This window comes from Pan troglodytes, chromosome 12 (genome assembly GCF_028858775.2).
Source record: "Pan troglodytes isolate AG18354 chromosome 12, NHGRI_mPanTro3-v2.0_pri, whole genome shotgun sequence".
Taxonomy (NCBI): domain Eukaryota; kingdom Metazoa; phylum Chordata; class Mammalia; order Primates; family Hominidae; genus Pan; species Pan troglodytes.
Genome location: NC_072410.2, coordinates 20,015,253 through 20,040,457, shown reverse-complemented (window position 1 = coordinate 20,040,457; position 25,205 = coordinate 20,015,253). Strand labels below are relative to the sequence as shown.

The window sequence follows — 25,205 nt, the reverse complement described above, 5'->3', positions numbered from 1 at the left end:
AGTAACACCAAAGCTTATGTCATCTCCATCCCAGCTGCTTAGCTCTGGGTCAGTCTTTTAAGAGCTGCCACTTGGGCTTGCTACAATAGCTACCTTAATTAGCTTTTCCTTGTTCTATTCTTTTTCCTAGCAGTTCATTCTCTGTATGCTTACAACAGGGATACTCTGATACCAGTTGGATTGGTGTCTCTGATTAATGGTCTTGAGTACCCCCGACACCCATGTGATAGAGGACCAGCTCCTTGGAAGGGAAAACAAAGCCTCAACCACTTTTCCAGGTTCCCCATTTTCTCTTCCCCTCATCCACCCGGTGGCAGCCGCAGGGAGCAGCTTCTTACCCCACATTCCATGGAACTCTTTCCCTCTCTGATTGGCATGGCCTTGCTCCTGCCTTCTGCCCCATGAATTGTAGACAAACGCTGAGACCCAGCACCATATGCCCTTTCTCACTGCTACTCAGCCCTGAAATCATGGTCTTTCCTGCCATTCGACACCATAATATTCAAGCATACCTCTGCTAGGTATGTTTAGCACCCAGCGTTAAAAAAAGCAAATATGCTTTTCCTTCTGGGGAAAAGAACTTGCGAGGGCAAGGATTATGTCTTACTCTGGCAGTTTTTGGTGCCTTGCACGTAGAAAGCCCTCAGCATATGTTTGCTAAATTAAGTGGCTTCTGGTTGTCAGCACTGTGCCCATTTGCTAAGCAAGCCTGGCAAGGCCCCTCTTAGAGGCCCCTGATGAGACACCAGTTTGAGTTGTTGGATGGATTTGAATGGCTTGGAATGGAACTTATTCTAAAATCAGCTACAGTTAAAACGTCAGGCTGCTTTTGCCTATCATCTAAATTAATGAGGTTTTAGTGCATTTTTTACTCTATTTCTCTGGAAAAAGAAATACTATGGGGCTTTACTTTCCTAACTTTTTCCATTGAATTCAGAACAGATTCCCATTCTGCCACTAGCTTCTTGCCTGTGATAATCTTCACACATGCACAAAAAGGCACATAGATATGCAGAAGCACACTCATACAGACACACTCACATGTTAGTGTGCATAATTAATAGTCAACTTTACTTCATGGCCTTCATTGTCCTGTAGTTTTTGGTTATTTTTAAGTTTCCTTGCTGAAGGATTTTTAACAGACATTTCCCTGTACTGCCTACTCACATCACTTTGAATTTGACCTTTCAGATATACCCAAGACATGAGCTCCTTTGACCTATGCTTGAATCTGATATTTGAATTTGTGATACAGTTAATACTCTTTCTATTATATATTTTTATGGATAAAATTGAGACATCAGGAACATGGATTTACATTCCCTAAATCCTCTATTTAACAAACTAGACAATGTCTAATGATTCAATGACTGTTTTATTTTATTAGTTAACTTATTTATTGAATTTTTTTTTGAGATGGAGTTTCGCTCTGTTGCCCAGGCTGGAGTGTAGTGGCACCATCTCGGCTCACTGCAACCTCCACCTCCCGGGTTCAAGCTATTCTCCTGCCTCAGCCTCCCGAGTAGCTGGGATTACAGGCGTATGCCACCATGCCTGGCTAATTTTTGTATTTTTTGTAGAAATGGGATTTCACCATGTTGGCCAGGCTGGTCTTGAACTCCTGACCTCAAATGATCTGCCTGCCTCGGCCTCCCAAGGTGCTGGGATTACAGGCGTGAGCCACCGTGCCCAGCCCGTTTTATTTATAAATAAACAACAGAATACTTCTCAAATAATTACTAGAAAATATTATGTATACAGGGAAATGTTAGAAAAATATGAAATGATATAGTTACACAGAATATGTTGATATCATATTTCAGTACACTTTTAGCTGATGATTTTCAGTCTAGATCTACTAGAATAAGGTTTTGAAATAAGTTGCTAGAAAATGTAATTCTGTAAAAGTTTAATCTGTTTGGGAAAATAAACTGAATTCTCCAGAACTATTTATACAACATCTGTTGTTGGACTGATTGGCCGCCATCCTCATTTCAGCACCTGCCCAAGGAGCTCTTCATAGGCCAATTTACCAATTGACTGAAAAATCAGCAGAACTTACTCTCTTTAAAACCATTCTTTAATTCTTTAATCCTTTCACAGATTCACATGTGCTTTCCTTTAATTATCCACGTTGTGATTGTATAGATTACATGTAAATGTATTTCCATTGTAAATCTTGCTTCATGTTCTAATAGGCACTAATAGAAGTTCAATATTATTTAAGTTAAACATTGAATTGTATCTAATGAGACAAATGGATTTTTAGAGATACTTCTACTAGGCACAGTCCAAAATCTTCAAAGACAAGGCTGTGTAGTTTTACAAGCTCATATAAAGAACAAGAAAACCAACTCAGTTTTCTCTGAGATACAGTCAAGATCTAAGAGACTGAAATGATATAAATCACTAACCAAACAAAAATATCCTCCAAAAATTGTATAGGAATATAAAATTTTATATATACCTAAAAATATATATATATAATTTTATATGTGTGTATACACACACACACACACACACATTTATAGCCTCTAAGGACAGTCTTTCAGTTTTCAGTGTTAATATATGTGTGTGTGTGCATATGTGTATGTTCATATATATATATAAATAATTTAAAGCCTATCTCCAACCTAGATCCATGAGATTGGATGATATTTGTTAGTATCAGCCACATTGTTGACAAGACCATTTTATTACAAGGTGTCATAATTAATAAGAATCATAGAAAATATACTTGAGTGCTTACTACCTGCAGCCGCTTTTCATATATTATATCAATTAATCCTCACTATAAACCTATGAAAAGAATACTGCTTTCTGCATTAGAAAACTAAAGTCTATCATAGTCACACAATTAATAAGCAGAGAAGCTCCCATATCATGTTTCAGTTCCCAAATGAATGTGCTTAATTCACTATGTGTTGAAGATTTTCTGATTGGCTCAGTTTTACTTTAGAGAGTGCATGAACTCTATGCAATTCTACAAGACAATTATTTATTATGACTGCATATTTTAATTCTGCAATCGAAGTATGGTGCATGTGAAAACTATGTAATATAATTAGCTAGAAAATAGGAAGTTCCAACAAATTTTGTAATATGCTTGATGTTATGCACTTTTGAATGTTAGAAGCATAGGCAGGAAACAAAGCACATGGTGACGGCACTCAGGCATCTGACTTGGAGGCTATTTCTATGTGATCAAAGCTCTCCAGGCAGCCAAGGCCCTCCCTTCCTTTAAATACCAATCTGTGGTTCCTGCTTTGTACAGGGGATTCAGAATCAAAAGCTGGGCTCCTTTGCTAGAGCAAATGAAAGGGCAGGGACTCGCAGTGGTCAGGAATGACAGCATTCTGGGGCGCATTTTTTCCACACTTCTGTCTTGCTGTCTGTTTCTTCCTCTGCTTCATCGTGTGTCTCCTCCCTTTCTTGCATCCCCTCCACTGCCCGCTGCCTTGACGCTCCTGCTGCTTCCTCTGCCGTCTGTGTGACCTGGTTCAGGATCCTTGAGCCTGGGCTTCCCTGGCTCATCTGGATCGGGCTGTCAGTGCCTCCTGTGAGCTTCTGCTCTGCTGCTCATCACCTCGCATTCTCAGTTTTCCAGTTCCTAGGGGATCACAGGCATGATTCCAATTCATCTTTCAAACTGTTCTTCAGAAGGCATGGGTCAGAGGTCATCGTGCATTGGCTGTGTGTCAGGTATCTGCTCCCATTTACTGGTGTTTTAGGTTTGTAGGAGTAGAGTCATGTGATATGGAACATGGCCACTACCTTTTTAGGAGGTAAATGGACAGAAAACGTTCCCATGAGAGATGGTATGAGAACTTCGTAGAACTTTCTGTATCAGTAGTCTACTTTGCCCAAACATGACTACTGCACTCTAAGGTATCATTTAAAGAGATGTTCCAACCTCAGTGGCACATCAGAAACAGTGTACAGCCATCCAGTTGTCCCTCAGCATCCACATATAATTGTTTCCCGGACCCATCCCCCTGAGGATATGAAAATCTGTGAACACTCAAGTCCCTGATATAAAATGGCATAGTATTTGCATATAACTTATGCACATCCTCCTGTATACTTTAAATCATCTCTAAATTACTTCTAATATCTACTACAATGCAAGTACTAGGTAAATTGTTGCTGTACTGTATTGTTTTACAATTTATATGATTTTTATTGTTGTATTGACATTTTTTGTTGTGTTTTTCCTAAATATTTTTGATCCATGGTTGGTTGAATCCACAGATGCAAAACCCAGATACAGAGGGCTGACCATACAAGCTAAGGGAAAGAATCCATGTTCCTGTTGCTGAACACAAGACCCCCTGCTGTGCAGTGATAATGCAATCTTGATAATAATAGCAATAGAAGCCACCACACATGGTGGCTCATGCCTATAATCCCTGTACTTTGGGTGAAGGTGGCAGGAGGATTGTTTGAACCCAGGAGCTTGAGGCTGCAGTGAGCTGTGATTACATGACTGCACTCCAGCCTGTATGACAGAGCAAGACTCTGTCTCAAAGAGAAAAAGAAAAAAAGAAATGCCTTTTATTGGTTTCTTATTATATGCCACACACTTCGCATACATTGTAAGTCATTCTTCTAATAGTTCTAAAGGATGGACACAAACATCTCTATTTTACAGAAAAAGAGACTTCTAGGAGTTTCAGTAACTGGTCCAAAGTTACCTTGCAAGAAAGTGGTAAATACTCAGGTCACTCTGACTCCAACACCTATGTTTTTCTACTGTATTGTGCTGATTTTTTAAATTTTAACAAATATCTTTTAAATAAACTAAGACAAGAAATAGATTCTGCTTTATTTACATGGATATTAATCGTTTCTGCTGCTCTTCCTCTGTTTCTGAAGTTTAACGTGCACTCCGGTGTCATTTCTCTTTAGCCCAAAGAACTTCCTTTAGCATTTCCTGTAGAACAGGTCTGTTGATAACACATTCTACTCTTTCCTTCTTCACAAATGGCTTCACCCTACCCTTATTTCTATATTTTCACCACGTGCAGAATTTTAGTTAAAGGTCTTTTCTTTCAGCAGCTTAAAAATGTTTTCCCACTGTCTTTTGGCTTCCATCATTCTTGATGAGAAAGTTAGAGCCTTGGGATTATTTACCCATATGTTTTATGTAATGATTTCTTCCTCTGGCTGCTTTCAAGACTTTTTTTTTGTTTAGAGTTTTTGGTAATTTTATTATTGTGTGTCTTGACTAATTTATAGGAGTTTATTCTCTTTGGAGTTTGCTGAGTATCCTGTATCTGTAAATTTGTGTTTCATCACATTTGGAAAGTTTTCAGGCATTATTTTTATGAATATTTTTTCTTCACCAATATCTACGGCCTCTGCTTTAGGACTCCAATGACACAAATGTGAGAACTTCTGATATTGTTCCACAAGCCTTTGAAACTTCATTTATTTTGTTTTCAATCTTTTTTCTTTCTGTTTCTCATATTGAATAATTTTTATTGCTTTATTTTCAAGTTCACTTACTCTGTCCTCTCTCATCCCTGTTTTATTATTGACTGCATTGCATGGGTTTAATTTCAGATATTGTGTTTTCTAATTCTAAAAATTTATTTTTGTAATTTATAGACCTTATAATTTCTTTCTATTTATTTCAAGAGTATTCACCCCAGTCTATAGAAAATGGTTCTAATAACTATTTTCAAGTCTGTCTGATAATTCATATATCTAAATCATCTTTGGGTTGGCTGTCTCTTTGATAATTGATCAGATTTTCATTATTGTTGGTATATCAAGTAATTTCAGGTTGTATCCTGGACACCTTGAATTTTATGTTGTCAAAATTCAAAGTGTTAAATTCAGTGGAGAATTCACTGTTAAAATTCTCTGGATAATGTTGATTTTTAAAAATTTGATTATTATTATTTTTTCAGCAGGCAATCAACCAACCCAATCTGTCCCTTTCTTCTGTGGTGGCAGTTTCAATTTCAATTCATTTTTCAAAGTCTATGTGATGCTGTTTGTGCTGTGCACCCTGGGGCGCACACCACTCAGGGCTTGCTCTGGAACCTGGATGGTCTTCAAACTGTAATTTGGTTCTTAAAGACTTTGCTATGCTTCTTGGTCTGTTTCCTGTGCATGTGCAACTTGGGGGTGTGCTTGGTACTTGTGTAGGTTCAAACGTGGAATTTTAGAGTCTTTTCTTTAGCTCTTTTCTCTGTGGGATTTTCTTTACACCCTCTGGCTCCTCGGACCCTTTTTCCCAGTTTCTCTGGCCAGAAAGGTTGAATTCTGAGTTCTGGCCTCCTGCGCTGTGGCACAGTTCCATGCAGCCATGACACATAGCAAGCAGCAAGAGAAAGGGGAAAAAACATAACCATGATTCCTCCCTCCTCTTTGCACAATGAGGGTTCCTTTTTGTGGTTCCTCTATCTAGAGGGTTGGGTCATCATTTGGGATTGTAAGTGCCCACGCCTCCACTGGGGCAGCAGTGCAGACCTGTATTTAAAGCTGATCTGGAGGCAGGACTAAGGGAATAAAAAGAGGAAAAAATAAACATGGGGATTTACTCTGGCTTTAGGGGGCTATTTTCCTAGATTTCTAGGAAATGAATTCAACTAAAGATTTTTGCTATTCGCACCTTTTACACAGTTCCCAATTCGCTTGCCTTCAGGCCAAATCCATGAAGAAAAAAGAAGAAAATCAGATAACTTTGCAACTTGATCTCTGTTAAGACTTGACTTTCCTTCTCACTCCACTTGCTATTATTTACTTTCAGTCCTTATATGGTTGCTTGTCATACTTACCTAGTTTTAGTTGTGATCAGTACAGCCGTAGAATGGATTTCTTATTCTCTGAGCTGCTTCTTGTTGTTAATGATTATACCCCTAGCACTTGGCACAGAAGCTGTCCTGTGAAAGATAACCTCAACCTATTTCTCAATGAAGTAAATGAAAATGTAAAATGTGAGACTCACCAATTGCCTAATAAACTGTGGTAGGACAAGGACAGCAACTATTTGGCCACACTCTGCAACTCGTAATTTCCATACTCAAAGCTGACATTAGTATCTCTTCACTGCCCTGTTCCCTGCTGAGCCTGAATACAACTGCAGAATATTGTCTAACACAGCAGCCCTGGAAACCATGCCAAGTGGCCAGCCCTGGTATGGGAAGTGAAAGCCTATCATGTATTCCTGTTTTCAGGACTTGGTTATTCACATAAAAATCCGAGCCTTCCTTTTCCATTTAACTGAGGTGACTCCTCTTCTCAAATTTCCATCCTCCCATCCTCTTTCCTGTAAAACTCCAGTTGATTGATAGATTTCTTCTTTGCCAGGAAGGCTTCTTGAGAAAAAAAAATATTCTTTTCCTTCTTATCAAGTTGTATATTTTCTTAAAATATAACTTGACTAATATGTTTCACTGAGCGTTCCCCCATCTATACTATCAAGAATTTATTTTAGCATTTTATCCTTTTGGAAATGATGAAATTGGTTAAGATTGGTAATTATCCAACTCAAAAATGATCGTTAGAATTCCTTTTTGTTTGATTACCATATATCACCAAACCTACTATTTCTCACCAGCTGTTTCCATTAACTTAGCCTTGCTTGTCCTTGACTCCTATAGACTCCTATACTTCTCATTTTGAATCTAAGTGAAAATATTAATAGAAAGAGGTAAGCCTTAAATACATCTGATTTAAATTATCAGATTTGCTTGGAAAGTATAGCTAAACGAACTTCTTTTATGGTTTTGCTTGTCATTTTTTATTGCCTTAGACTGTTTTCTATAGAGCCAACAATCTAAATAGAAGTGGATATTTTTGTTATGGTTAGGGGCTTGGAGTGACTATTATCAGCTCTCAGAGATAATCATGGTACAAATATATCTTAGAAGAAGATGTGAGGTAGTGTTTGTAAATAATGTGAATGCATTTACATGCGTTTGGACATTCGGTATGAAACACTTCTATGCTACCTAACTGGGTACTTAAATGGGGGAACTCTTTAGAAGCAAGAACCTTAGGTCTTCTTGCTTCTAAAATGGAAAATCGTGATGGAAAAAAGAGCTCCCACAGTATATTAAGCATGTGTGTGGTACAAACATTGAGCAAGAGGAGTTGATTGAAGGTCACCAGCTTGGACATCACTGATTCCAAGGTCATCTGATAAGATCTCCTGTTTGTTCAGACCCATCCCTGGCATTCTATCTAGCAGTGCCATAGCTGAAATTAGAAAAATGAAGATGAAAGCAACTGACTGTGACAATCTGCTGTGTACACAATCTAAGTGTATTTTTCTTTCTTTTCTCTTTTCCTCCTGGGGTCTCCAGTTTACCGTGGTTTCTGGGCAGTCCTGATGCTCCTGGGGGTAGTTGCTGTAGTCATCGCAAGCTTTTTGATCATCTGTGCAGCCCCCTTCGCCAGCCATTTTCTCTACAAAGCTGGGGGAGGCTCATATATTGCTGCAGGTACGTACAGTGCAATGGGTATGACTTTCAGCCATGGTTTTTCTTCATGTCTTTCTATTTTTCATTTCTATATTCAGGCGTCAGCCTTCTAGTAACAGTAACACAATAATATTTGTATACAATACTTCTTGAACACTAACTAATAATATTTGCATACAATACTTCTTGAACACTAACTGTGTGTCGGACACTTTTCAGGGACTTTCCCTTTTCCACAATGTTAAATGTGGAAAATGTGCTGACACATTTAACCATCATGATAGTCTCTGCTCACTGTAAGGCCATTATTATAAAGAGGAGAACACTGAGGCTTAGAGGAGAAAACTCTGTCACTGACTCACTCCAAGGTGTGTAAGAGACTGTTAACCTCTTACCCTATTAATTTTCTGTCTGTAAATGGGGATCATAACATAAGTCTCTGTAACATATCAGCATATGATATGGGTAGGCATTTTCTGAGCTCTTCAAAGATAGCCCTGTGATGATATTTATGATAAGTATACACTCATGATTTATCATAGGTACAAAAATATTTTTCTACATCACTACCATTCGTTTTCTTAATTGTTTGTTGATGCCAGGTGTGGTGGCTCACACCTGTAGTCCCAGCACTTTGGGAGGCTAAGGTGGGTGCATCACTTGAAGTCAGGAGTTTGAGAACAGCCTGGCCAACATGGTGAAACCCTGTTTCTACTAAAAATACAAAAAATTAGCCAGGTGTGGTGGCATGTGCCTGTAATCCCAGCTACTCAGGAGGCTGAGGCAGGCGAATCACTTGAACTCGGGAGGCGGAGGTTGCACTGAGCGAGATTGTGCCACTGCACTTCAGCCTGGATGACAGAGCGAGACTTTGTCTAAAAAACAAAAAAAATTAATTAATTGTGATCCATATGAATTATCTGAATATATTATTTTCTGTGTGAAGCTTGCATTTATTTTAGTTAGGTTTCTAACTAATTTAATTTCTGCTAAAATGATCACACTACAAATAGAAAAGTAATTGAAGAGGTGAGTCTTGTGAATTTTAAGCCCTTTTCATTTAATTAGGAAGTAAAAGCCAGACTATTAACTTGGAAACATAAGCACAGGCTATTATTTGTAAAGATAATTCTAGAAAACTAGCCAAACTTCAGTATGACTGAGACCAAACTGTACATACTGTGCTGTATTGTAACATCAAACCAGAGTGACAGACTGCTCCTAGGTGACACTGTAGTGACAGTTGAAGGAAAGGAACAGAATGGAGAAGGTTATTGTCCTTCTAATCATTGGAAAGATGGCTTGTGATGCTGCCCAGTGTCATTTCATCAGTGCTCAGGTAACACAATACTTTCTGCATAAGATTGTGCTTAATTCTGCAGATGGAATAAAAATAATAATCAGATCTAGATCCTGTATTTTGTAGGGGCCAAGAGGAACAGAAGGTTCCCTGAAAAATCCACTTGCAAAAGGCAGATTAATTGAAGAAAAGGCGTACATGTAATTTAATGTGTATACCTGGGAGCTTTCAGATTGAAGACCCAAAAAGATATGGGCAAATTGTCCATTTTTATGCTTAGGTTCAACAAAGGATGGGCAGCTGTGTAGAAATATGATTGGACAAAAAGGGTAGGATCTAATGGTCATAGACTAAGTGGGGAACCCAGCGAGGCCTGTCCGTTTAGCTTCTTCATGGCCTCACTGAGCAGCACGCCTTCCTTCTGGGTGTGGGGCAGGACCCTCTCTGGAATTGGCAAACAAGGTAGGTCAGGTCAATTCCTTTGTCCTTTGTGGCCAATTTTTACACAGAAAGGTGGAGGGAGAGTTAGAGTAATATGTTCAGGTTTCATGGCTGGCTTTGGGGAAAGGAGTTCTGGTTTCTATGATTCACCTTTGTGGAGAGGGGACCTTTGTGGTTTCTAAGGCCAGCCTCGGGAGAGAACAGGACTGGGAGGCAGGAGGGCAGGAGAAGGTCAGAGAAAAACTTTTGCTCCTGAGGCTGCTGCTGGGGCTTCATTTTGGGGTTTTGTTTCCTGAGCCCCAACAGTTTAAAGAGCTAAAAAAAAAAAACTCAATCTGAGAAGAACCCTGTTAAACCATTCTTTCTTTTGTCTTTTATTTGAACTGTTTTCTTTCACTGGATTTAGCCATTAGAGCTCTTCATTATAAAAGCCTTTTGTACTGAGATGTAATCAACATATAACCTACCATTTTGATGTGTATAATTCAGAGTAGGGTTTTAGTACATTCACAGAGCTGTGCAAGAATCACCACTCTCTGACTTCGGAATATCTTTATTACTCCAAAGAGAAACCTTGTTTTCTACTCTCCTTCTCTCCTGACCAGCTCTAAGAAACCTCTAATCTACTTTCTGTCTGTATGGGTTTGCCTATTCTGAATATTTCCTATGAATGAAATCACACGATATGTGGAGTTTTGTGTCTGGCTTTTTTCACTTAGATCTGATAAATTATCATCCCTCTGCTTGAATTCATAATTCCATAGGACCAAATCCCATATCCTTATATCCCTTAAAACTGAACATCTTCTTGGCCAAAAAAATTTTTCTCACCCAAACGACACTTTATCCTTTCCCTTTTCAAAGTTCCAGTAAGGGTACGCATTTTTCTATGGTCTTCCCAGAAATAACAGTGCTCTGTTTACATGTACAAATATTTGTTTCTTCTTTTTCCTTGCTTTTTTTTTTTTTTTGTAACCACAGTTTTTCAATAGAGGGAACATGTAATCACCATAGTTTAGTGATAATGTATTATGGGCAGCATGATCGTTTTAAACTCAGAACTGCTTTGATCCTGGTTTTCGTTCTGGTTTTGGACAGTTGTGTGTGTGTGTGTGTGTGTGTGTATGTGTGTGTTTAGTAGCTTTGAAAAAAATTGTTGGTCTTTTTCCATTTTGCAATTTGTGCAAAAAGCAATATATGTGAAGAATTATGGTTGGCTGAGAACTGTGTAGGAGGATAAAGCATTTAATGTACTCATATATCCATACACCTGTAACTGGTGGATTTTTTCTTTTTGTTTTTATTGTGATTTTTAATTGACACAATAATTATACATGTCAGTTTTTTTAAATGAACCTTGTGTTGCTTATGGTAAAGGGCCAAGTGTTTCCTTGCTCAGGACTTCATGCAAAAGCCCCGAGAAGTTCTGAGGTGTCCAAGGTGTTCCCATTTTCAAAGCCATGAAACTAGGTGATTCAGAGGACACTTACTTTACATTTGACTTTTATTATAATTTCCTTCGTGGCACTGTTGCGGGAATCAGGAGGACCAGAGAGACCTCAGGGTAAAGCAGGAGGATTTTATGGAGTGCACTCAGACCCAGTGGATTAACATCCTGAGACTGGGCCCAGAACAAAGACAGCTCTTGAACTTTATACACACTTCAAAAAGGGGGTGGGCTAGCTTGAAGCAGGCTTTCAGTGGCATGAAAGCAAAGAAACAGAGGCAGAACAAAGACAGTTAATCAAATTGTGGTAGGTATGTAACTCAGGATTACATATGACCGTTGCTATGCAGCCCAGATGGCTGTTATCTGGGTTTGCTCTAGTGTCTAGCACGGGCTTATCTCATAACCGTTGCTATGGTGCCCAGACAGCTGTAGTTCAGGCCTGCTCAGGCTTCTCATGACCTTCATTGTGCCGCTTAGATAAAACAAAATACTTGAAGTTACTAGTTACAGAGAACAGGAAGCTATAAACTCATACTAAAAAGGGAAAGGAAAATTTGTTTTTCTTCTCCCTTTGCTGAGGGAGTTCTCCAGAGTACATTCCTTTGTGTCCTAGCTTCTTAGATAGTGTTTACAAGGCTTTTCCTGGGTCTGGGCTATGCCTGTTGCTGCCTCTGGGATAAGTCAGCCTAATACAGGAAAGCTTATTTCTTTTTCTACTTAATTTTATTTTTCTTTCTTTAATTTCCACCTCAGCACAACTCTACATTGTTTGTGTATGACCGTTTGTTTACCAAGAGCAGGGAGAGCTACCCTGTTGCGTGGGATGGAATGTGACTGGTCACTCGCTCCTGAGGCTCCCATGCCAACCCTGGGCCAGCATATTGAGCTCTGCCCACAACTAGGAGCAGGTGCAGCCTGGGCTCAGGCTTGCGGTGGCTGCTTTATCGATGCCACAAACAGAATTGGACGCTGTCTGTATTTTTGGGCAGATGGTGTTAGGGAAGGGCAGAGCTAAATTTTCTATGACCATTGCTGGGTATGTGCACATAGGAAGACTCTTTGGCATCAGCAGCACTGTGTTTAGACATTCCGTGCATGGCAGAGGGATGCTGATATCAGGCTGTGGGGTAGGAGGGGTGGGGCCCATGGTGTTCCCTTTGCTGGGTCAACAGGCTCAGAGCAAGGCTCAGAAGGCTTGGAAGGTGGATATTGCTTCTCCCTACACTTAGGCAGAGACTTCCTCAGGCAGGCCAGGCCACCTGTTTCCAGGAGAGTCAGTTCTGGGCAAAGTGTAGTCATCGTCAGGACATTGACCCTCAGCCTGTGTTTCAGCAAGTGATCACACACCTCTGCAGGACCTAAACTGCTGCTGTTTGTTTTAACGTGGACTCACAGAGAACTCTTAGATACACAGGGGTTGTCACGCATCTCCTCCTGCCCCGTGGCATTGGATGTGATAGGAAAGACGCAGGAAGTGTTAGGATGGGTAGGCATGGCATTCTAAACATTGGCTTATATGAAGAAAATTACTGTAGAGCTGAATAGTCATAATCCCTGGGCAAAGCAACATCAACACAGCAATTTCTGTACATGAGCAGGACATCTGCGAGTGTGAAATGAGTAAGGATGTGGCCTGGACACTCAGGACACTGGCATTGGGAGATCAGCCATAAAATTTGATATCTTACCAGCACATCAAGCTAGAAACATTTTTCTGCCATAATTGAAGTAGCCTTTTCTTAAATGGCAAACTGGGATGTATGTGGAATTTTGCTGCAGAAAGTAGAAACAGAGTCTTTCTGGGTGGAGGACACTGCAGAGCTCTGAACCTTGGACTAAGTCCCTTGTTAGACTCACAGGCTGGTGAGACTACCTAGACGTCTTGAGAGTAGAAGGATTCAAGCAGCCCCTATTCCAGGTCCAGGATGTGCTCATGGAAGCAAAGGGTATCTTTGCAGTGTAGCTTAGTCCCTTGAAACACCACAGAGGCCAAGTTGAGTCTTGTTTCCTGCATGTGCCTGCTTGCTCTGCCCCATTCCGCGAGCACAGGGTGAGCTCTTTGCCCCAGACAGCTCACAAGTTATTGCCTCTCACCAGGGATATGAGCAGGGCTGATTGGGATGAATTGTGTGAATCCTCTGCCATGTGCAGCAAAATGCCTGAAGCACAGCCGTCTGCAGCTCACCCGTCCTTCCCTGCTCTGGAGGCAGTGCTTTCTATAAGTGTAGGGATGGAAACACTTAATCTAGTGTAGGAAAGGTTAGTAGATATAAAGGGAATAGGAAGTTCCCATCTCTAGCAGGTTAGACTGACTTAAAAGGAAGTGGGATTTGTGGTTTGGTTTCCTTTTTTGTTTTCAAAAGATCAAAAGAAATGGCAATAGCCCATCAGTAAACCACATTTATTTGCAACTGAGATAAGAGAGATATGATGGATACATAATACATAATTCAGGATTTTTTTCTCCTTAATACTAGAAAAAACAGCTCGCAGAAACCAAGCAACATAGTTCAGGTGCTCATTTTCCTTTGGCTGAGACTGAACATGTTGCTCGCAGAGGCTCCTCATGTTTTCCTCCAGGTAAAGGAGGATGTGGCGGCTGTCAGAGCAGAAGAGTGTGTGGGGCAAGTCAAGAGCAGGACGGCTTAGGAAGAACTGCCGACAGCCTGGAGGCAGGCTGTCTACACTTGCAGGCACACGCAGCCCTGCCGTCTACACCTGCAGGCACACGCAGCCCTGCCATCCACACCTGCAGGTACACACAGCCCTGCCATCCACACCTGCAGGCACATGCAGCTCTGCCGTCTACACCTGCAGGCACACGCAGCCCTGGCATCCACATCTGCATGCACACGCAGCCCTGCTGTCTCTATGTCTATCCTGTGAGAGATCTGGGCTATAAATAGCTGCACACTGTGGACAAGCGCAGGGAACTCCCTGGCAGGGGCTGGCCAAGGTGTGGCTACAGTGGCTTTTCTTTATTTCTTTTTTTTCCTTCACATTTTAGTTTCTTTTTTTATTATCTTATTTTTTAAAACAATTTTTCCATAGGTTATTGGGGTACTGGTGGTGTTTGGTTACATGAGTAAATTCTTTAGCAGTGATTTGTGAGATTTTGGCACACCCATCACCCAAGCAGTATACACTGCACTCTATTTGTAGTCTTTTATCCCTTGCGCCCTTCTACCCTTCCCCCCAAGTCCCCAAAGTCCATTGTATCATTCTTATGCCTTTGCGTCCTCATAGCTTAGCTTGCATATATCAGTGAAAACGTACAATGTTTGGTTTTCCATTCCTGAGTTACACCTAGAATAATAGTCTCCAACCTCATCCAGGTTGCTGTGAATGCCTTTAATTCATTCTTTTTAATGGCTGAGTAGTATTCCATTGTATATATGTACCACAGTTCCTTTATCCACTTGTTGGTTGATGGGCATTTGGGTTGGATCCACTACAGTGGTTTTTTTAAAGCTTCTCTGACCTTCCCTGGTATGTGACAAGTAGGCTTTCAGGAGAAAACCAAAAGCATAGCTTCCCAATAGGAAACCGAATATTTTACCTGAGTTCAGACTTAACATATTAAGAGCTCTGGTGTGTGGGAGGTTGGTGGTGGAAAAAAAAAGTAGTTAATATAAACTATTTGTTACTGATATGCCAGTCAGATGCATCTCTTGTACTAGAATTAGTGTCTTCAGTTTTGATGATCAAAAGACCCAGGTACACTAGATCTGCCTTCTAAACAGCATAGACTAGTTACACTCATATTTCTAAAAGTACCTGCTTTGTAGACTCGCTTTGTGCCTTCCATTGTCACAGTTGGGATTTGTCTAAAAAATCACTGTCATCCAGACACTGATCCTGTTATAATGTGGGAACACCTTCCTTCGAATTTTAATGTGGATTTTCCAACCTCCTTGGTCTGACATTTTCCATAAATGTCAAATGCCAGCATTAGTCAGCCTTGCTTAATATTATATAGAAAAGAGATGTGACGGCTTTTATTTACAAAAATATTTTAAATGTGATTACTTTTCTTTCTCTGATTCTTCCTTGCAAGCTTATTTTCCCCACATTGCTCTTCAGTGGAAATGTGTCTAACTGGTTGTTAGAATCCATTTTAAAATGGGGCACCAATATGGGAGAAAATGAGGAAATCAAATCCCAAAGCCTGCTCCTTGAGTCTGGAACATCTTAGTTGGGTGAAGGCTGTGAGTGGGAATGAGAATGTGAAGAGAGGAGACACAGAGCCATTTCTTTGGAGAGAGCCATTGCTTTCCTGTAAGTGTCCACCCAACCTGACGGACCTTGTTGTCCACTCAACCTCCAACCTTGTTGGAGACATTCTGGTTCACAGTCTAACACCTGCCCAAATAAATCACCATCTCAGGAATACCTTTGGTGGAGCTTTTGTGAACAACCTTAAACTTCAAACTTGAATAAATGCTTCCCCACACTCCTATCATTCCTTCAAAAAAAAAAAATGTGCTGTTCTTCTAAGAAGTAAAGTGACAGGCCTGGCAAACAAATGTTTTTACTCATATGACATACTATAATGAGGCATCATTAATCTTTATCCTGAAAGACAGTTTTCAGATGTGCAAAGTGAGAAGATTATTTCTCTGAACCGAGTGTGGTGGTGGTGCCTGCAGTCCCAGCTACTCGGGTGGCTGATGCAAGAGGATTGCTTGAGTCCAGGAGTTGGAGGCTGCAGTGAGCTGTGACCGCACCACTGTACTCCAGCCTGGCAGAGCGAGACCCTGTCTCTAAAAAAACAAAAAAACCCATACTGTCTCTGGTCTGGAATTAGGTTTTGTCACAGTGGAAAGGCAGACTGAATTTCCATAAGCTTTATTCTCCTTTTTCAAAATATGTGTCTCGTTACTATCTACTATTTACTCAGTACTAAGGGATTTAATTTCTTTGCAAATATTTCCTTTCATTGAAAACCATCCTATCCCCCAAATAGTCACTTTGCTCAGAACTAACTAGTAGTGAGTGGCCAAAAGATATTGTATTGGTTTTTTCACTAAGTTTTATAATTTTTTTTTTCTGAACCATTTGTTTTCTTTACATTTTCATGTATGGAAAGAGAAGCCTAATGTGCTTGACCTAGGCTAACGGTCTGTCCTAGAAAGAATTTTTACTTCCTAGAAGTAAAGGGCTGATGGGCAGGGGAAGGCGGTTGGCTTGACTGGACACTCAAAGAAGAAATTGTCCTCAATACGAACCAGCTTGAGCCTGGATTCACCTTCTGTTCTTGGCAAAACGTTTTGTCATGGGACTGTGGGGTGACTGGTGCCACCTCGTGGAGAGTTCCAGAAAGACACTGGGAGATGCATTGGAGGTCATCATTCCCTTACTCCTCTGAAATCTCAGGACTGGAAGACACCACAGCGAGTTTATTCTTTTGCCTCTTGGCCTGTCCTGAAATAGCCCAGTCACATGAGAATCTCTGATGCTTTAGAAGATTTCAGAGAGTAACATTTGCTAACCATTAGCAGGAGCTTGTGCCAAAGCTTAATAATAATAATAATAACAAAATTAGCCCATGCTTATTAGTTGTTTGTCATGTTCCAGGCACTGTTTTCAGGACTTTTCCTCTGTTCGGTCCTCATGACTACTTTCTGAGGTAGGCACTTGGATCCTCTCTATTTTACCAATGAAAAAACTGAGACAGAGCAGTACGAAAGTTGCTCAGGGTTACTCAATAAAGTGTAAAGTGTGAAACTTTGAGGCAGGATTTGAACCGGGGCAGTCAGAATCCAGGGGTGTGCCCTCAATCACATCCTACTTCCTGAAACTCAATTCTTGTGAATAAATATTTCCTTGGCATTAGATGAAATTCTCATTTTCAAATTAAACCCCTAATTACTTGTAGAAATAGGTAAACCCCCATGATCATTCTTTGTTAATGATTGTTACTCAGTAGAATACAGAGCACTGGGTATGTAGGATGTTTAATGATAAAAATTGTTATGACAATCTAAGAAAGTTATAAATGCTTGAGAAACCCAATCAGCATTTTATATATGTTGTTGACTAAATCAAACTATGAGTCTAGAAAATGAAAGGGAAGAGGGAATTAATGTATTTGGAAAGCAGAATGATGAAGTGTGTGCAGCAATGAGTGTTTGGAAATCAGAAAAGTGTAATCATGATATTGTAACAGCAGAAAGAATTAAGGCTGTGTCAGAAAATTGGAGAAAAAATGGAAAACAAGTCTGAGAAAATGAAGAATGGAGATAAAGAATGTGGACGATTGTGCATTAGTTGTTCTGTAATCTGAAGCATAATTTTATGGGAAAACAATAGCATACTAATGTAAAGAAGAGCAAACTAATTTTTCAAAAACACAATTTTAAATCATTTAAAATAACTTCTAGCTTTTCTCAGAAAGATTGTCTAAATATTTTGATGAATGCAGTAATATTTATGAGACTACTTTGAAAGTACATTACAATATTATGACAAATATTACTCTTTAGCAAATGTGGAAGTGGCAAATTTCCCTTTTCCCAGATATAATATGGAGAAAGTTAAGAGTACATGTTGGACTCTGGAATGCACCTGTGATAGCTGGTCACGCTGCACTAATCCTCATATTTCATCGTTTAGCAAGACATAGAGGACTTCACTGAAGTAGAGAAAGCCCTCAGACACTGCGATTTCTAAGGTTCCTCGTTGTTAAAATTAATACATATGAAAACAAGTTTGCAAATATTGTAGCATTTTTAGTGTTTATATTTAATATATTAACTCTCTATGCTTTTACAATTCATACATAAATGAATGACCCTATATACAACATGATTTGTAGATATCATGCAAAGGCTAATTGGGAGTCTTTTATGAATGCAGGGCTAAAGTCAAATCATCCTAATGGACCCCGGCAGCATTCGTAGCATGAGGGAGCATTGAGATTCCATCCTAAGAGGTTAATCAGCTGCCTGTTCTCACACAGCCAGCTTCTTAAGAGTCTAGCTGTTTCTCCTTGGTTGTAATTTTTGACCCCCTAAATTAAAGCCTAGAGATGCTCCTTAAATATTGCAGAGGCAAGTCTTTTTCCAAAGGAGTTCCAGAAATAATGCTATAAGGATGGGTTGTGTTCTAGGTGGCTGAACGATGAAAGCTGAATGAACCATTCAGCTTTCCAATCTCCTACAATAATTGAGCGCTATGGAATAATTGTTAAAAGTTTTGCTGAGGAATTAATGTTTGAGGAAGACAGTTAAGGCAGTGTTTTATTAAGAACCATGTTCTCAGTTGGATTTAGCAGGGCTGCTTGTGGGTGGGGAAAAGGGAGGAAGCTTCAGCAGGTGCACTTCAGGTGCTTGCCATAGCATCGATAAGTTCCAGTGCCATTTTATCAGTTTTGCCTAAGATTGTGCTCCATATAAAAATTTCATTACCATATTTTTCTAAAATCATTTGTCTAAGAAAATGTTATCCATTATTTCAAAATTTCATGTCTGAGTTAGAACATCACAAAACGGTATATTCCCAGTAGTTTCATTCATAATAGTTAGAACAACCCAAATGTTTATCAGTGGATAAACAGATAAACAAATTTTGATATTCTCATGCGATGGAATAATGCTCAGCAATAAAAAGGAATGAACTGTGAACACATCTTGAGAACATGAATGCATTCTCAGGCATTATGTTGAGTAAAAACATTCCCAAACAAAAGACTGTATACTGCTATGATTCCATTTATAATGACGTTCTAAGGACAAAACTGAGCTATAGTGATAGATGCTTTGGGTAGGAGAGTGAAGAGGCATAAAGAACCTCTTTGAGTGATGCATACATTCTATTTTTAATTGGTTGTGGCTACACTGATGTTTACATTTGTCAAAACCCATCAAATCTTACACTTGAAATCTGTACATTTTACCTTATGTAAAGTATATGTCAATTAAAAGAATGAGAAAGAGGAACAATAAACCTGGAATATTTTTACCCATTAGGAAAACCTTCAGACTATGGCAGTTTAATATCATATCTTCAAACTTTAGGTATGGGCTGATTTAAGAAATGTTTATATGAAGATGTTTTATGTGTTTTCTGCAAGAGCCTTTTGTAGGGGTATGGTCAGTCATGGTATTCAGTGTCCCTGGGCAGATCTGCAGAAGGCATTCCCAGTATCTCCCTTGAAGAATTGCTTCGTTTCTTCTTCAAAAATTACAGTAAATGCATAGCTTATCAAATTTCTTTTTTGTTCTTTCTTCTGGACACGTCTGCTCTAAATTCACCGTTTCATGAATGCTGCTATCCTTAGCACACTTACCCAGGCCCCAGATTTTTTCTTTGATTCTGTACTTAGCACAAATGTGACCTGCTGCCTTCTAGGCAGCTCCACCTAGAAAAGTAACCTAGTCCCCCACTGCTTCCTGGAAACATTTTCCCTGTTGCAGAATGTTTGGGAATGTTTTCAGCTTAACCTGTGAGACTCTTGCTCCCAGGATTCAGTCTGAGTTATTCCACAGGCTCAACGTTTGACCTTGGTGGACAAATAAGTGACAGCAATCCTCATTTCCATCCTCTGTTGAAAATAGCCACAATGAGGAAGCCGATGCTATCATCCTTAACATTTTATGATGTTTACTTTCTAATTCTATGTAGATGCCCTGCTAAATATTGCACTACCTTTAGAATGTGTGCAGCCTTTACGTAGAAAAAGGACGATTTTTGTTTTCTGATTCTAGTTTACTTTTCACCTTAACTTCATAATGAGTGTTTTGACTGTGCAGTTCTATGGCTTTTCTTATGCCCATGGAAAACTGAAATGAGTTGCCACTGCATTTGTGTGGAAGCATGACTAAAGGAGGCCATTGAATCATCTTGAATTTATGATTCTTCCCCAAGTAACCTATAACTGCTCATGACTCAAGTTGTGAAAGCCCATTTAAAGGCAGTCGAGTTACATCTAAGAAGTGAAAGATCAAGTCTGTCATTTTTAAATAATCCAAAACACTCTCTTTAAAAAAAAATACATGTAAGAGTATATGTGCTTCTAGACAATAATAAAGCAGTTTGATACTTTGCCTAACTTTTTTAGGAAAAAAGTTTTCATTTCTTGGGCAAAATTTTTTTCTTCTATGGATTTGTTTTTAAATCTGGTTCTTACAGTATAGTGAAAAGATCTTTAGAATATGCCTCCATTTTTCACTCTTGTGTTTGTGAAACAGTGAGGATATACAATTTTATGTCTCAGTTTTTGACTTGGTCTTGGGGGAATCTGTTTTGTTTCCATACTGTGATTGTTTCCATAGTGTTATCATCAGCAATTGCATTCCCAATGGCCATTTGTCACTAAATTTTACGTGTCCTTTGTTTCAGAAAGAGAAAACATGCTTTCCAAATTGAATTCACGGCATTTAAAGGGCAAAGTTTTTAATTTTGTAAGAGAACCCATGCAAAATTATAAGTTTCAATCATCGTTTCGCATACTGCCAATAACAAGAGATCCAACATGTTCTTGGTGTGACTCAATTATCTTTCTGCAGTTTCACTGTGGTCACAAATCTTCATGGGTTTGGGGCTGGGTTTTGATTCTGCCTCCAGTGAAATATTTTATATATTTTCTGGACTTCAAAAAATAGGTATTATAAAATTCAATTGGAAATAAATGTGTGCTTTCCAAATGTATGACCAAATTTAAATGTAATTTTATTTTAAAACAATTTACTATCTATATATTGCAGTGTTTTCTATTCTTGCTAAAGTCACTGTGGCAAGTAGGTTTGTAACTCATTGTTATTCAAGCCTGTTATTGTTTATGTTTTTAAAAGTCCTGAGATACCAAAATATAGATGTTGTAAATCCTTTTACCTAATCAAAATACAGATGTTGTGAATCCTTTTACCTAAAGACTCCGTTCAAGTTTTTCTAACTATTCCATTAATGTCCTCTATAGCAAAAAAAAAAAAAAAAAAAAAAAAATTCTAAATCATGCTTTGTATTTAGTTGTTGCTTGAGTCTCCATTAAACCAGAGTTAAGTCCATTTTTGTGCTTCATAACCTTGACACTTTTGAAAAAAGTACAGGCCTGTGATTTTTGTAGAAAGGTCTTGAATTTGAGTTTGATTTTTTTCTTTAATGATTGAGTTTAGGCTCTGTATTTTTGGCTCTAAGATCATAGCATTGATGCTGTGTGATTCTCACTGCATCCCCTCAGGTGATGTGTGATATCAATTTGTCATGTCACTGGTGATGTTAACTTTGATTACTTGAATAAGGTAATATTTGCTGGGTTTCTGTAGTATGAGGTTACTATTTTCTCCATCAAAATTAATAAGCATTTTATTGGAAGAGATTTTGAACTTATGTAAATATACTCTGTTTCATTCAATTTTATCCACTGGATTTAGCATTCATTTTTATTTCTTCTCCGAATTATTTTTAAGTGATTGTCAAATGGTGATTTCTAATTCTGCCATCCCTCTACACTTATAAGTTAGTGTTCTGTTGTAAGGAAAAGCTTCCCTTCTCCCTATTCATTTATTCACTCATTTATTTATATCACTGTGAGTTCCTATTTTATTCAATGAGAAATAATGTACCACTATCATTATTCATTTTGTGATCAGATTGTCTCAGTTTAAGCTATGGGAGGCCCCATCAAGCTGGCTTCCAAAACACCCCTGTCATTCTTTGAACACATCTTCACTTTCTGGGGTAACAAGATTTTCCAGGTTCATCTTGTATTTTATGCCCCAGCCTGGATTCAACAATTTCTTTGAGAATCCCTGTTTCATGGTGTTTAGGCATCAAGATCTGGACACTTGGTATACTCTATGTGACTGGATGTTGGTGTGGCCAGATGCTCTCAAGAAAGAGAGCCACGAAATATATCTAGGTATATATACACATGTGTATTTTAAAACATGCACACACACATTTACTTCTATATTTATTTCTGTATTATCTATCTATCAATGAAAAACCATGAAGTCACACTGATATATCCAATTCTAATCAAATTCTAATCACTGTAGGGCTTATTTTAGCTTTCCTCCTTTTCAAATTTGTAACTATTTCCTGGCAGTCAGATACATGGCTCCCACTGGCCATTCACTTATTTGATCAGTCTACCTGAATACAGTGTCCTTCTGTTTCCTCTCTTGACCACATGTCTCATGCAGGCTGCCATGATTAATTCTTGCTTCCATATCCACTAAACTATTGGCCTTTGGTGTAAATTCCTTCTCATTGTCTGTCTCTCTCTCTCTCTCTTTGTCTACACATGTACACACCCACCCACCCACCCACACACACACACACACACACACACTGGTTTACCCCATGGGTGAGATATAATCATAAACTGATCTGATACAAATTAAATGGACAGTATCTTCAATTAGTGAACAAGTTAAAGACTATAGTGATAGAAATGACTACTCTTCCTTCTTTTAAGATGGAATTTCTCTTCAAATAATGACAATATTTAAATATAAGTTAATTCTTTCCTATTAAAAATCATCTACCTGATTACCTGCAATACATTTTCCTAATACTCAAAATTCAGTGATGGGTTTTTCAATTTTTGAAAAGATAAATTTAAGGCTACTAGTTTTTCACAAAGGCAATTTCCTTTTTCCATTAAAATATCTGAAAGCACAAGAGAGTCACATGATGCAAGGAAGATAAAAACCATATCAACGAATAATACAAAGTTTTGCAAGGTGTTTGCATAAGGCAAATGATATTATGCAAATGCCTAAGCCAAACCTTTACATCAACAGGCAACACTGTCTATATATTTGCTGGAAAATGTATTGAAATGCACAGAGTTGCTAGACAACACATGGAATTGCCATATTGTTGTCAAAATCTGAGGTACGGCGTTGTAAGGAGTTTGCTTGCAGGCTGTGGCTTTACTATTTCTCTGTGATTAGTTGTTTCTCAGTGGCTACATTGCTCTACTCTGTGAGCCAATATTTGCATTTACATTACAGACCACGGTGTGAAGGATGTTTCTTATTAGCGAAGCATCTATTTGATTCTTCATTGCTCTATAGCTTGTGTCATGATTACAAGGAAGTTTAAACTCCAATACTGACACATCACAACATATTTATGAGCCCTTGTTCTTTTGTGTTTACTTTTCAAGATTCTTTATGAAATTGATGGCCCAGAAGAGAGAGGGCATCCTAAATGCTGTAGGACCACAATTAACGTGAGAAATGTAATTGATGACTGGGCTTTTAAAAGCTACTGTCTGCCAATATGCCTCAGTCTCTGCTCCTAGTCTCAGACTTGCATTTAGCTTTCAGACATTCTAGCAATTAGACTATGGAGATTTTATACCTAACAGTTCAACTCATTAATTCAATGAGTGTAATAGATCCTTGGCATGTTTGGATTGAAATTTTGGACAAATAACAAGTGCTCTCAAGTAGATTTTGCTTTAGGACAAATTTGAATCCATCAGGCTGTGTGTGCGGTTTGTGTATGGAGCCTGTTGCTTACTGGTGAGTCTGCCCAGCGGACCCTGGAGCCTGCTGCTCAGCGTAGTGGCATTGTTTCCTTCTGGCAATTACGGTAACAGTTACATGGGAAAGGACATGCTTAGTGGTATTCTCCAGTTTCAGGATTCACAGAGCTTTTCTGTCACTTGTTAAGGTCATGGGTCCAAAACTGTAATACTTCATCTAATTCCAACAGTGTTTGGAACCAGTGGATTACAGTTACATTGTAATTGTTGCTAAATTGGGATGTTGCCCTCTAGTTAGTGGTTAGGCATTTGTTCTTTCCCTCCCTCTGTCCCTCCTTCCTCCCTTCCTCCCTTCCTTCCTTCTCTCTCTTTCTTTTTTTCTTTCATTTAATATGGCTGTTGATCTCTAATCCATGATTTTATATTACACAAAATCTTTTATCATCAATCTTCCTCCCTCATTTATTCAAGACAATGTTTTCTCTATGCTGTAATCAATCTTTAGTGTGTGTATGTATATATATATATATATATATATATATATATATATATATATAGATTCTGAAGAATCACGTATATTCTTTTATGTTTGTTCAGTGTTTTCATCTCCGTTCTTGTCTGGTGCTTACTTTGGTTTCTATTTGTATAACCATATTTAATTGCAGCATTAGTTAGCTGGGTTATAATAGTATAACAAGAGTCAGAAAGACCCGGGCTGAAAATCAGCTCTGAAAACCACTGTCTGTGTCTGTGTATATCTAAAACCAGGTGGTAAGTCTACCTATTTCAATGGTTTATTCTCTGTATTGAAAGAAATAACATAGTATAGTGCTCATCCCAAACCAGTTGTACAGTAAAAAAGAAAAAAAAAGTTAGAATATAAATTCTACAAGTGCTGAGATATTCACTAATGTTCACAAGTACTTACTACAGTCCTTGGCACCCAGGAAACACTCAATAAATACCTGTCAGTGATTGCTGTTCTTAGGCTACTATAGCCCTCCTCTCAATGCTTTGAAGATGAAAGATAAAAGAAATATCTGTAAAGCACATAATAAAAGGTCTGACATAGAGTATTTGATTTTGCTAGAAATATATTTGCAGGAGCTTGTCATCCGGTCAATGATTGGTTTAGAT

General features: G+C 38.7%; 1 protein-coding gene across 12 annotated transcripts in view; it reads left to right on the top strand.

Annotated features, from left to right (window-relative positions):
* Positions 1 to 25,205, top strand: part of TMEM182 (transmembrane protein 182) — a 250,522-nt gene that overhangs the window by 53,448 nt on the left and 171,869 nt on the right. For 10 of the 12 annotated variants that reach the window (XM_063788931.1, XM_024354609.3, XM_063788933.1 and 7 more), the window contains one exon: positions 8,319 to 8,456. In XM_063788931.1, coding sequence (XP_063645001.1) covers positions 8,319 to 8,456 — 138 coding nt within the window. Of the gene's footprint in view, positions 1 to 8,318; positions 8,457 to 17,203; positions 17,275 to 25,205 lie in introns of those variants that run through there. The other 2 variants (XM_063788935.1, XM_063788930.1) reach the window with 1 other exon arrangement.